This window comes from Stegostoma tigrinum, chromosome 13 (assembly GCF_030684315.1).
Source record: "Stegostoma tigrinum isolate sSteTig4 chromosome 13, sSteTig4.hap1, whole genome shotgun sequence".
NCBI lineage: Eukaryota > Metazoa > Chordata > Chondrichthyes > Orectolobiformes > Stegostomatidae > Stegostoma > Stegostoma tigrinum.
In genome coordinates, this window is record NC_081366.1 from 8,551,289 (window position 1) to 8,565,287 (window position 13,999).

The following is a 13,999-nucleotide window of genomic DNA, read 5'->3' on the forward strand; positions in this document are numbered from 1 at the left end:
TTATATTGAATTACCATATAGTTTCCTGGTTTATCCCTTGCTTCCTGCTTGTGAGTACCAAATTGGGATGTCCTCTGTTTCTCTGGCATCTCTCCTGTGACCAGAATTGAAAATAATTGTCAGTGCCCCTGCTGTTGCTACACTCATCGACCTTGGAACGTATTAGAAATGTACAAGAGGTAGGAGTTTAATTGTAATTCTGTCAAAGATACATTTCTGCTGGAATCCAACACAGCTATTAACCCAGTCTACATGCAAATTGAAATTATCAGTGATTATGGTTCTGATGTAGCGCGATAGTTCCATTCTCGTGTTATAAGAAAATTGCATAATAGCTGCACATTTAAACTAATGGGGCCAGAACAGGAAAGGGAAGGTCACGTTCTGCAAATAGCAGGTAAAGTTCTTCTGCCGTGTTAAAGCCATGTCACATTGGATATTCAGTTCCCAGCCCTGGTCACCATGCAGCTGTGTTTCTATAATTGCAATCATTATCTGTCTGCGCTGTTTGTCTATCTTATTATGAATGCTCCATACATTCTGATATAGTACCATTGTACTTGTCATTTCTGACATTTTTACAGCTTTTTTTATTTGTACTCCAGCCCTTTTGCTGCTAGCCTTCACTTCTTCTCACTTCCACTTTCACATTTCTTTCATTCCCATTCACTCCTGCCTTCCACTTTCACATTTCTTTCATTCCCATTCACTCCTGCCTTCCACTTTTACTTTTCTTTCGTTCCCATTCACTCCTGCCTTCCACTTTTACTTTTCTTTCATTCCCATTCACTCCTGCCTTCCACTTTCACATTTCTTTCATTCCCATTCACTCCTGCCTTCCACTTTTACTTTTCTTTCGTTCCCATTCACTCCTGCCTTCCACTTTTACTTTTCTTTCGTTCCCATTCACTCCTGCCTTCCACTTTTACTTTTCTTTCTTTCGTTCCCATTTTTGTTTCCCACAGTGTTGTATCCCAGCTCAGGTTCCCATCCTCCAACAAGATGTTGCCATCAAGGTGAGGAAATGCTCTGCATTACACTGTTGAGTGATGTGGTATATGAATTTCAGTGCTGAGGCTGTGTGCTGTACATCCCAAAGAATGATGTGCCATATCACACAGGTTACCCCTTCAAATGTTTGCTACAAGCAAGGTAGTGGTCATAGCCAACCAGACAATGCTTGTAAAACTTGTAACACACAGCCCAACATTATGTAGACTCATGGAATCCCTGTAGTGTGGAAGCAGGCCATTTGGCCCAGTGAGTCCACACTGACCATCCAAAAGAGTATCCCACCCAGACCTACCCCCAAACCTCTCTTTGTAACCCTGCATTTCCTTCCCGTGGCTAAACCACCTAAGATGCACATCCCCAGACACTATGAGGCAATTTAGCATGGCCAATCCACCTGGCCTGCACATTTTTGGACTGTGGGAAGAAACCAGAGCACCCGGAGGAAACCCACATAGACACAGGGAGAATGTGCAAACTCCATCCAGAGAGACTCCCGAGGGTGGAATTGAACCCGGGTCCCTGGTGCAGTGAGGTAGCAGTGCCAACCAGTGAGCCCTATGTGATTATACGTGATTCTGCACTGGACATAATTTACTGGATAATCCTAAGTGTACAAAGAATTATGCTGGCAACAAATTTAGGATGATCAGTCGGGTTTGCACTGTGGCACACTTGTATAAACCAGAAGCTATGGATAGAAATCCACATGTGACCATTTCACCAAGCATCTCCGCCTGGGCCGTAACGGCCAATCTAACCTCCTGGGCACCGGCCATTTCAATTCCCCGCCGCACTCCCCCTCCGACATGCCCCGTCCTTGGCCTCCTCCAGTGTCACAGCAACTCGAAACACTAATTTGAAGAACACCACTTCAACTTCCGTCTGGGTACCCTACAGCTCGGATGACTCAAGATGGAGTTCTGATTTCTAATAACCTTCCCACCCATCACCCAGCACCCCTTCCAGCCCCACCTGCTCCCTTCCATTCCACTTACTGATCCTCCCTTCCAGCCACCAACCGGATTCATCCCTCCCATTGACCAAACAGGTCAAACCTACCACCAGTGTGCACCTATCACCACCATTCAGCCTCCTCCCCTCCCCCTACCCCCACATCCAGCCCTGAAGTAGGGTATTACCCGAAATATTGACTGCTCCTTTCCTCCTGATGTTGCCTGGCTTGCTGTTCTCTTCCAGCCTCCTGTTTGTCTCTCCTGGATTCCAGAATGTGGAGTTTTTTAATGTCTTTAACTTTGTACATGCATTGTGCCATTTTAAAAACAAAAAAATAGTAACAGTGATTTGCTGGCTTGTTTCTCCTGGCAATGTACTGACCAATCACTGTCAACCTGCCTGGTTAGAAATCTAAACAAAGTCTGGCAGATAACTAAAAACCAAAAGAACTGCCGATGCTGTAAATCAGGAACAAAAACAGAAATTGCTGGAAAATTTCAGCAGGTCCAGCAGCACCTGTGAAGAGAAATCAGAATTAACCTTTTGTGTCTGGTGACCCTTTCTCAGAACTGAAGAAGGGTCACTGGACCCGAAACATTAACTCTGATTTCTCTTTGCAGATGCTGCTGAAATTTTCCAGCGATTACTGTTTTAGTTGCTGGCAGATAACTGTCAATCATCACTAACTGGTGCATTCTCCCTGGCAATGCTTCTACCAGACAGAGTCTACTTACCAACAAATCAGCACTCCCCAGACATATGAGTGTTGTTTCTTCCCGTTTGTTGGTATTCTTGCAAATTGTCCTGATGAATACAAGATGAATAATTTTGACAAAATTTGTCTTTTTTTCAGAAGCAACCAAAAGTTCTGTCCAACCAAATGTGCCACATCATTATCATAATGATTCCTTTATCTAAATACACGTTTCACACAATTATGTACTACCTGTGTCAATAAACTTTGTGCTAATAAACGTTTCCAGTCAATGACAGGGTCCTTCAATAGGTTCCCAGTTATGATAATGATTGTTTGGGAAATCGGTCAATGAACAGACATGAACAGGCACTCTGAAATACCAGGACAGTTTTTTTTTACTGAATTCCACACAATTTTGCAGCAGTTTTTTAATAACTCTGCTAGTCTCAATGGACTTATGAGTTCTTTTCAGACAGTCATGCCTTTTCACAATCCCAGAGTAGGCATTAATCATCGCAAAGGATACCTTCCCTGTGCAAAAGTTATCTCAGGACCAGATCCGGAAGGGTACTTAACTTCTCTAAATGGGGGCAGAAATAAAACAGTCATCTATTTCTGCCGCAGTTTACTTCCCTCACCTCCATACACTCTCCATGCCAACCAATGCACCCAAATGCCTTCTGCGCATCCCCCATGATCCTTCATACACAACATCAACTTAGTGCCTGCCTTTTCCCATCATCCTTCGGATTAGTGCAGCTCCAACAACTCTCAAGAAGCTCAACACCATCCAGGTCAAAGTTGTTTGGTTTTGTTTTGGAGCCCCATCAAACACCTTCAACATATCCCTCCCCCACCACAGATGCATAGTGGGAGAAATGTGAACTGCAGCTATTCCTCAAGATTCCTTCGACAGTACTTTCCAAACCTGCAACTTTTACCATCGAGAAGGACAAGGGCAGCAGATGAATGGCAGCAGCGCCTGCAAGTTCCCTCTAAGCCACGCACTATGCTGATGTGGGACAACTGCATCAGTGTTCCTTCACTGTCACAGGGCCAGAGTCCTGGCTGTCCCTCTGAACAGCACTGTTCATGTCTCTACATCCCTTAACACTGCAGCTAATTACCCCAAACTTCTCAAGTACAATTATCAATGAGCAATAAACGCCAGTGATGCCCTCACCTGGGAATGAATAAACACAAGTTCTACAAGTACATGCATGTAGGAGGAACAGCATGCAGTTTCATTATTTAAATTTTTATCTTGCAGACTAGACTCGATTGAGAAAAGCACTGACATTCATAAACACACATTGTGACAAGGGAAGATACAGAGGCATTGGAGGGAGACCAAAGAAGTTTCACTCAGCTGATATGGGCGGGGGGGAAAAAGGAAAGAAACTGTCTTATGTGGAGAGGTTAAGTAAGTTGGGCCTGTACTCATTCAAATGTAGAACAGTGACGGGCAGCATTATTGAAACTGAAATAACAGCATGGAGGCTGGTGTCCCATCACCAAGCAAACCTTTATTTACTGATGCACAGTACATGGACTCTGACCAGCCAGATCAGACCCAATCCCTAGACTGAGGAGACCCTCTGAATCTCCTGTTTATATCTGTCAGCCAGGGCTCCCTGATTGGCCCAGGTTAACAAACCCAATCGGGGAAGTCATAGTCAATGAGAACCATGTGGCCTTGGGGGAGTTGACAGGCTGGATTCAGAAAGGCTGTTTGCCCTGGTGGGAGAGTTTAGGAAGTTAGAGTATAATCTCAGAAGAAGGGATTAATGGAGATGAAGAGGAATTTCTCTCGGACAGCTGTGAGTCTGTGGAATTCTTTACCACAGAGGGCTGTTGAGGCTGGGTTGCTAAGTACATGCAAGGCCGAGAGAGACAGATTTTTAATCAGTAACAGAATCAAGGATTATGGGTAAAAACAGGAATTGAGCATTGCAGGATTAGCCTTGGTCTCACTGAATGGCAGAGCAGACTGGAAGGGCTGAATGGCCTATTTCTGCTCCCATATATTATTGACACCTACTGACAGGTTGGATAATGGATAGGCTTTGGGTAACAGGAGCTAAAGCTTTGCTGTGGGTCTGGGCTCATGTGTAGGTCATATTGAGTAAGGATAGCAGGTTTCCTCCCCTGAAGAACATTAATGAACCAAATGGGTTTTTGTGACAGTACAGTGACATTGTCCTAGACCATCATCTTCAATTAAGGTGTTTAAACAATGAAGGAACTGCACAATCATGAACATTTCAGTACATAAGTAATTACAAAACATTGCAAAATAAAGGGCTTCTTGATTTACAGAATAAAAATATATAGACTACTGCACTCTGTATTTTGCACTAAGGTTCATAGATCATTTAATGTCAAATCTTAGCGGGCCGAATCTGATTCTATGAATCTAAGTTTGAATGTCAGAGATTGGGCCATCTTGTGGTCTATTTGGTATTCTTGTTAGTGGTAATGAATGTGGGATTCATGAGCTGTCTAGCACAGTCCAGACAAAATTCTTCCTGTCTTTTGGTAAGGGGAGTTGTGTTTGGTTGAATCACTACCTTTGGTTATGTATCACATCGGATTAGGGACGGTGCTTGTTTCTAAATGCTTTTGAGCTTCTCCCGTGACCTTCAGTCAGTATTGCATTCCAAACCAGCACTATGTTTTTAACATAGTGTAACATAGTGAATCAGTCAGCTTGAGAGATACATTGTGAAGCTTGAGAAAATGAAGGATTAAAAAAAAATCAGACATGGAAATCACTGGCTGGAACGACATTTATTGCCCAGCCTCTAATTGCCCCTTGAGAAGGTGGTGGTGAGCTGCCTTCTTGAACTGCTGCTGTCAATGTGCTGTAAGTAGACCCACAATTCCTCTAGGTAGGGTGTTCTAGGATTCTGACCCAGTGCCAGAGATATATTTCTGAGTCCCAATGGTGAGTGGCTCGGAGTGAAGCTTGGAGGGGGTGGTGTTCCCATGTATCTGCTGCCCTTATCCTTCCAGATGGAAGTGGTTGTGTGTTTGTTAGATGCAGTGTATCTTTGGTGAATTTCTGTATGCAATTAGCCAATCACTCTCTTGTCAAATTAGACCATGTTTAGAGATAATGGGAACTGCAGATGCTGGAGAATTCCAAGATAATAAAATGTGAGGCTGGATGAACACAGCAGGCCAAGCAGCATCTCAGGAGCACAAAAGCTGACGTTTCGGGCCTAGACCCTTCATCAGAGAGGGGGATGGGGTGAGGGTTCTGGAATAAATAGGGAGAGAGGGGGAGGCGGACCGAAGATGGAGAGAAAAGAAGATAGGTGGAGAGGAGAGTATAGGTGGGGAGGTAGGGAGGGGATAGGTCGGTCCAGGGAAGACGGACAGGTCAAGGAGGTGGGATGAGGTTAGTAGGTAGATGGAGGTGCGGCTTGGGGTGGGAGGAAGGGATCTCACCCATCCCTTCCTCCCACCCCAAGCCGCACCCCCAGCTACCTACTAACCTCATCCCACCTCCTTGACCTGGACTGACCTATCCCCTCCCTACCTCCCCACCTATGCTCTCCTCTCCACCTATCTTCTTTACTCTCCATCTTCGGTCCGCCTCCCCCTCTCTCCCTATTTATTCCAGTTCCCTCTCCCCATCCCCCTCTCTGATGAAGGGTCTAGGCCCGAAACGTCAGCTTTTGTGCTCCTGAGATGCTGCTTGGCCTGCCGTGTTCATCCAGCCTCACATTTTATTATCTTAGACCATGTTTACATTGTTTAACAAGTGTGTCATGTTATTAGGAATGTACATTCAAAAACTCCTCAACAGTTATTACCAATTATATCAAATACATTAAAAAAAAGTAAATAGACTGCTTGATTGTCAGCGCATCACTCCCACTGATGCTCAGTCACAGCAGTGTGCACCATCAGCAGGGCGCACTGCAGAAATTCACCAAAGGTCCTCAGACAGCACGTTCCAAACCCACAACCACTTCCATCCAGAAGGACAGGGCAGCAGATACGTGGGAACACCATCACTTCCTTCAAGTTCCCCTCCAACCAACTCACCATCCTGACTTGGAAGTATATCGCCGTTCCTTCACCGTCACTGGGTCAAAATCCTGGAATTCCCTCCCGAAGGACATTGTGGGTCAACCTACAGCAAGGGACTGTAGCGGTTCAAGAAGGCAGTTCCGCACCACCATCTCTAGGGGCAACTAGGGATGGGCAAGAAATGCTGGCCCAGTAGGTGACACTCACATCCCACAAATGTATAAATAAAAATAATAAGCTTGGAAACCTATGAAAGACATTTTGCTGCCAATTGTGATATCTGGATATTGGTCTGTTAAACACAGTGTGTGTAGGCAGATTATAGTCAAACAATTATCATTCTGTAACACTGACATTCAGGCAAAGCTCAGCACCTGTCAAATTCCTTTCAGCTGTTCCATAAGGCCAAAGTTTTGTGCTAATATCATCATCAGTGACTTGATGTCACATTTTATTTGGTCATTATACATGTGAAGCACATGTTAAAATGCTGTATCAATGCAAACGTTCTAGACAACAAGGAAGCAGGCAAACTATAGATGCGTGGATGATAAATGTAATGTTTTTTATATAGATATGGGATGTATCTGTCAGCGTGGGGTCACCGTGTGATGTATCTGCTCAGCGTGGGGTCACTGTGGGATGTATCTGCTCAGTGTGGGGTCACTGTGGGATGTATCTGCTCAGTGTGGGATGTATCTGCTCAGTGTGGGATGTATCTGCTCAGTGTGGGGCCACTGTGGGATGTATCTGCTCAGTGTGGGATGTATCTGCTCAGTGTGGGGCCACTGTGGGATGTATCTGCTCAGTGTGGGATGTATCTGCTCAGCGTGGGGCCACTGTGGGATGTATCTGCTCAGTGTGGGATGTATCTGCTCAGCGTGGGGTCACTGTGGGATGTATCTGCACAGTGTGGGATGTATCTGCTCAGTGTGGGATGTATCTGCTCAGCGTGGGGTCACTGTGGGATGTATCTGCTCAGTGTGGGATGTATCTGCTCAGCGTGGGGTCACTGTGGGATGTATCTGCTCAGTGTGGGATGTATCTGCTCAGCGTGGGATGTATCTGCTCAGTGTGGGATGTATCTGCGCAGCGTGGGGTCACTGTGGAATGTATCTGCTCAGTGTGGGATGTATCTGCTCAGCGTGGGGTCACTGTGGGATGTATCTGCTCAGTGTGGGATGTATCTGCTCAGCGTGGGGTCACTGTGGGATGTATCTGCTCAGTGTGGGATGTATCTGCTCAGCGTGGGATGTATCTGCTCAGTGTGGGATGTATCTGCGCAGCGTGGGGTCACTGTGGGATGTATCTGCTCAGTGTGGGATGTATCTGCTCAGCGTGGGGTCACTGTGGGATGTATCTGCTCAGTGTGGGATGTATCTGCTCAGTGTGGGATGTATCTGCTCAGCGTGGGGCCACTGTGGGATGTATCTGCTCAGTGTGGGATGTATCTGCTCAGTGTGGGATGTATCTGCTCACTGTGGGTTGTATCTGCTCAGTGTGGGATGTATCTGCTCAGTGTGGGATGTATCTGCTCAGCGTGGGGTCACTGTGGGATGTATCTGCTCAGTGTGGGATGTATCTGCTCAGTGTGGGTTGTATCTGCTCAGTGTGGGTTGTATCTGCTCAGTGTGGGATGTATCTGCTCAGTGTGGGATGTATCTGCTCAGCATGGGGTCACTGTGGGATGTATCTGCTCAGTGTGGGATGTACCTGCTCAGTGTGGGTTGTATCTGCTCAGTGTGGGATGTATCTGCTCAGTGTGGGTTGTATCTGCTCAGTGTGGGATGTATCTGCTCAGTGTGGGATGTATCTGCTCAGTGTGGGTTGTATCTGCTCAGCGTGGGGCCACTGTGGGATGTATCTGCTCAGTGTGGGATGCATCTGCTCAGTGTGGGTTGTATCTGCTCAGCGTGGGGCCACTGTGGGATGTATCTGCTCAGTGTGGGTTGTATCTGCTCAGTGTGGGATGTATCTGCTCAGTGTGGGATGTATCTGCTCAGTGTGGGTTGTATCTGCTCAGTGTGGGATGTATCTGCTCAGTGTGGGATATATCTGCTCAGCGTGGGTTGTATCTGCTCAGTGTGGGATGTATCTGCTCAGCGTGGGTTGTATCTGCTCAGTGTGGGTTGTATCTGCTCAGTGTGGGATGTATCTGCTCAGTGTGGGATATATCTGCTCAGCGTGGGTTGTATCTGCTCAGTGTGGGATGTATCTGCTCAGCGTGGGTTGTATCTGCTCAGCATGGGTTGTATCTGCTCAGTGTGGGATGTATCTGCTCGGTGTGGGATGTATCTGCTCAGTGTGGGTTGTATCTGCTCAGTGTGGGATGTATCTGCTCAGTGTGGGATATATCTGCTCAGCGTGGGTTGTATCTGCTCAGTGTGGGATGTATCTGCTCAGCGTGGGTTGTATCTGCTCAGCGTGGGTTGTATCTGCTCAGTGTGGGATGTATCTGCTCAGTGTGGGATGTATCTGCTCAGTGTGGGTTGTATCTGCTCAGTGTGGGATGTATCTGCTCAGTGTGGGATATATCTGCTCAGCGTGGGTTGTATCTGCTCAGTGTGGGATGTATCTGCTCAGCGTGGGTTGTATCTGCTCAGCGTGGGTTGTATCTGCTCAGTGTGGGATGTATCTGCTCAGTGTGGGATGTATCTGCTCAGTGTGGGTTGTATCTGCTCAGTGTGGGATGTATCTGCTCAGTGTGGGATATATCTGCTCAGCGTGGGTTGTATCTGCTCAGTGTGGGATGTATCTGCTCAGTGTGGGTTGTATCTGCTCAGCGTGGGTTGTATCTGCTCAGTGTGGGATGTATCTGTTCAGTGTGGGATGTATCTGCTCAGTGTGTTCACTGTTGAATGTATTTGTTTCCCCCTCATGAATAGAGACTTTGCCTATGTTGCCAGTGACAAGGATACGTGCATGCTCAAGTGCCACGTTTTTCATTGCAACACACCTGCCAAAGCCATTGCCACTGCCCTCCATCAGATGTGCTCCCAGGCAAGTTCTCTTCAATACTTCATCAAGTCAGCTTCAGCTGGATGTGATTGTGTTTATGTTGTGTTACTGACCCTCTTTAACCACAGGTGTCCCCTGTGTTATGGGGGAGAGTGAAGATCCCATTGTGTGGGGCTCTTCTGGCACAGTGGTATTGTCACTTTCTCTGAGCCAGGGAGCCCGGGTTCAAGTCTCACCTACTGCAGAAGTGTGTCACAGCCTCTCTGAACAGGTTGATTAGGAAATATCTATCCAGCGTGGCGATCGATGATCCATGTTTGTTTGGCACTGGATCGGTGAGGGACCTCTTCAAAGGTCTAAAGATTCCAAATGGGTTGTTGTGATGCAATGGTAGCGTCCCTATCTCTGAGCCAGGGTATCTGTGTTCAAGTCCCACGTGCTCTGGAGATGGTCATAATATCTCTTGAAAAGACTGATTCAAAATATCCGCAAACCTATTAAACACAATCTGCCATTGTGTTTTAAAGAAGGCCTGATGTGGCCCAATGGTTATGTCCCTGCCTCTCTACCAGAAGGCCCCAGGTTCAAGTTCCACTTGTGCTGGTAAAATCAATACATGCCTGAACAGGTTGATTTAAAATACTTTGAAAATGTCATCAATTTTGAGCCAGGAGGCCTGGATTTGAGCCCCATCTGTTCCAGAGATGTGCCATAGCTCTCTCCACCTGTCGTAAGACTGTATGATACAGGAGCCATGATGTGGAGGGGCTGGTGTTGGTCTGGTGTGGACAAAGTCAGAAGTCACACAAACACCAGGTTATAGTCCAACAGGCTGATATGAAATCACAAGCTTTTTCAGCACTGCCCCTTTGTCAGGTCAACTAGCAAAGGAGCTGCAGTCCGAAAGCTTGTGATTGCAATTAAACCTATTGGACTATAACCTGGTGTCGTGTGACGTCTGACTTTGATAGACGAGTGAAATGAGGCCCTTCAGCCCATTGGGTGCACTCCACCATTCAATCATGTCTGATATATTTGTCAGCCCCATGCTCCTGCCTTCTTCCCTGAACCCTTAATCCCGTTACTAATCAAACAGTTACAGTCTCTGTGTAAGTGATCAGTGCGTGCGCGCACACGCACACACACACACACAACAGACACACAGAGCTCCCTCTGCTACTGCACATTTAGAATTGTATCACCTGTTTTGTCTTTTAATACTCTTCTAACCAAAATACATCACCTCACATTTCTCTGCCTTGAGCTCATCTGCTACCTATCCATTCACTCCACCAACTTGTCAATCTCCTTTTGGAGGTCTACGCTGTCCTTCTCGCAATTTATAATTCTTCCAAGTTTCATGCCATCTGCTGACTCTGAAATGATCTCCTGAGATCTAGATCATTAATCTAATGAAAAGCAAAGATCCCAATATCAATCCCTGGGGAACTTCACTATAAACTTTTGTCCAGCCTGAAAAAGTCATTACTCTCTGTTTCCTATCTATCAGCCACTTTGTACCCATGTGTCCCTCTTATTCCAAACCCTAAAACTTTGCACATGGTCGGTTGTGTGGCATTGTATCACGTGCCTTCTGGCATTGTTACCTTCACCAAGCCTTTCTGTTACCTTATCAAGAAACCCCAGCAAGTTTGCTAAACATGATTTCCCCTTTAGAAGACCACGCTGAATCTTCCTCATCAACCAACGCTTCTCTGTGTGATTTTTAAAAATACCCCACATTGCAGTTTGGCTGAGTTTCCCTGACATAGAAATACCACCACCATCTTATGGCTCCATTCCCTTCAAACCAGAGCAAAAACTCAGTCATCTAGCAGTGGATTGAACAAATCAGAATCTTAAATTTTCTTCGACTCATTGCAGATCATGGCAGAACGAGCAAATAATAGTGGCTCATCGAAAGTGTCGAGAGTGGAGGACAGCATTTCTCCAGTCGACCTGCCTCTACAAGGTACCTTTAAATCTTAATATTCACTTCGCTGACCTCATCTACTGAGGTAAGCAGTTTCACAACCAGGTCTAGTATCATCTTGATGTCAACAACAAAGCAAACCCCAGAGCCTACCTCTCAGTCTTTGAACTTGAGTTTGGACAGGTGGTAACATGGGCAGATCGCAGCCAGAGACATCCAATGTCCCTGGCTATGGCTTCCCAATAGGTTTGTTTCAGGGAATAACAGAATGTGGAGCTGGATGAACACAGCAGGCCTGGCAGCATCAGAGGAGCAGGAAAGTTGATGTTTCGGGTCGAAATGTCAACTTTCCTGCTCCTCTGACGCTGCCTGGCCTGCTGTGTTCCTCCAGCTCCACACTGTGTCATCACCGACACCAGCATCTGCAGTTCTTACTATCTCTGTTTCAAGGAATGTTTTGAATTAACTACTTTTATTACTGTGCACCAGACTGGTGGCTAATATATAGTCTTAATTTTTAAGGAAGATTTGCACAAATACGAACAAGGATCAAAAGTAGGCCACTCGGCCCTTCAAGCCTGTTCCACCATTCAATGATATCATCAATGATTTTTACAGGAAAGATGTGGAAGCGTTGGAAAAAGTGCAGAGGAGATTTACCAGGATGTTGCCTGGAGCGGAGGGAAAGTCTTAGGAAGAAAGGCTGAGAGAGCTATGGCTTTCCTCTTTAGAATGACAAAGGATGAGAGGTGATTTGATAGAGGTGTACAAAATGATCAGAGGTATAGATAGAGTGGACAGCCAGAGACTTTTTCCTAGGGTAGAGGTAGCTATCACAAGGGGGAATAGTTTTAAAGTGAGTGGAGGTAGATACAGGGGAGATGTCAGAGGTAGGTTCTTCACTCAGAGAGTGGTAGGAGCGTGGAATGCTTTGCTGGAGAGGGTAGTGGAGTCGGCCTCATTAGGCACATTTAAGTGGCTATTAGATAGGCAAATGGATGATAGCATAAGGTAGCAGTGGAGGTTAGATAGACCTTAGGTTTAGGGTATAAGTTCGGCACAACATCGTGGGCCAAAGGGCCTATTCTGTGCTGTATTGTTCTTTGTCCTATGTTCTATGATCAGAATGTAACCTCGACTCTGCATTCCCGTGTCCCCCAATAATCTTTCATCCCTTTCAAAGACTGTTCACAAGGTTTACGACTAAAGGAAAAAGTCCCCAAGTTCCGAGATAAAGACTTTAGACAGTCTCTTGGCTTGATGGTGTTGCCATCAATGGTAATGATTCAGACTAGGCAGCCAAAAGCTATGAAGACCACCAAAGATCTCTCTTCTTCCTAATACTCATTGATAACTTCCGCTTTGTTCCAATTCTTGAACATAAGTGAGAAATTGACGAAGCAGATACCCCATCAACGGTAAGGGTTGACCTGGTTTTGAGTGCAGAAGATGATGAGCCATCATCATCGAAATCCATAGTTACCTTGTCACCTACAATTTTAGAAATGAACAAAAATTACAGCGTAGGAGCAGCACCCCTTAGCCCAATAAGTCTGGCAGCAAATTCAATTGCATTTGCCCTCTGTATTTTAGTTTCACACCAATCTGCGTGTCTTCGTGCGTGTTTTTAATCTCATCGAATAGATTAGAGTAAAATAGAACAGAACTTTGTTTATTGTCACATCTACACCAGTACAGGAGTACAATGAAAAGTTTTTACAATGGCTGCCTTTAATGGCACCATTTTAGGTACAGGTACCTAGGTACAAATCTTACACAGTAAAAAACATCATGTTGTTACAGAGTAAGAAGGAATATAGATTAGCATGAAACTGTGACAAAGTACAGGATGATAATAAGTGACCATAAGAATTTAGGTTCCAGTCCATGCCTGTCAGCCCCAGAGCATGAGGTCACGCTGCCTCCATGTGCCGGCCTCCATCCAGCAATCGTTCCACTCACTCTGCTCCATGGGGCTCGGCCTGGGCTGGCTCCGTCATGGGGCTCAGCCCATGCTGGCTCTGTCGTGGGGCTTGGCTCGTGCTCGCTCTGTTTCACTGCGAGACATCTGGACATCTTGAGTGTTGACTCGATTGCTGCTTTAATGGCTAACCTGGGAAATGAATCCATAGCCCAATTCTCTCTGTGGGGAAGTTTAACACTCACTAGTTTCTAAAACTCCAGCATTTAATCTTCCATCTGTTGTCCCTTATTTTGTGCTCTGTCACGACTGAAAACTGTCTGCTTCCATCCTGTGTGGTTCTATCCGTAAAAGCCCCCATTGAGAGCCTTTGGGTTTGTAATAATGTTAAATGTATCAAAGTGTAAATCAAGTATGACTAGGTTATGTGCGGGTTAAAGTAAAGTTAAATACTCAAGGCACAGGTTGTGTTCACACTGTA

General features: G+C 45.8%; 1 protein-coding gene across 1 annotated transcript in view; it reads left to right on the forward strand.

Annotated features, from left to right (window-relative positions):
• apbb3 (amyloid beta (A4) precursor protein-binding, family B, member 3) overlaps positions 1 to 13,999 on the forward strand; it is an 89,153-nt gene that overhangs the window by 56,469 nt on the left and 18,685 nt on the right. The window contains exons 7-8 of the mRNA XM_048543410.2: positions 9,592 to 9,706; positions 11,549 to 11,636. Of these exons, the coding sequence (XP_048399367.1) occupies positions 9,592 to 9,706; positions 11,549 to 11,636 (203 nt within the window). The remainder of the gene's footprint in view (positions 1 to 9,591; positions 9,707 to 11,548; positions 11,637 to 13,999) is intronic.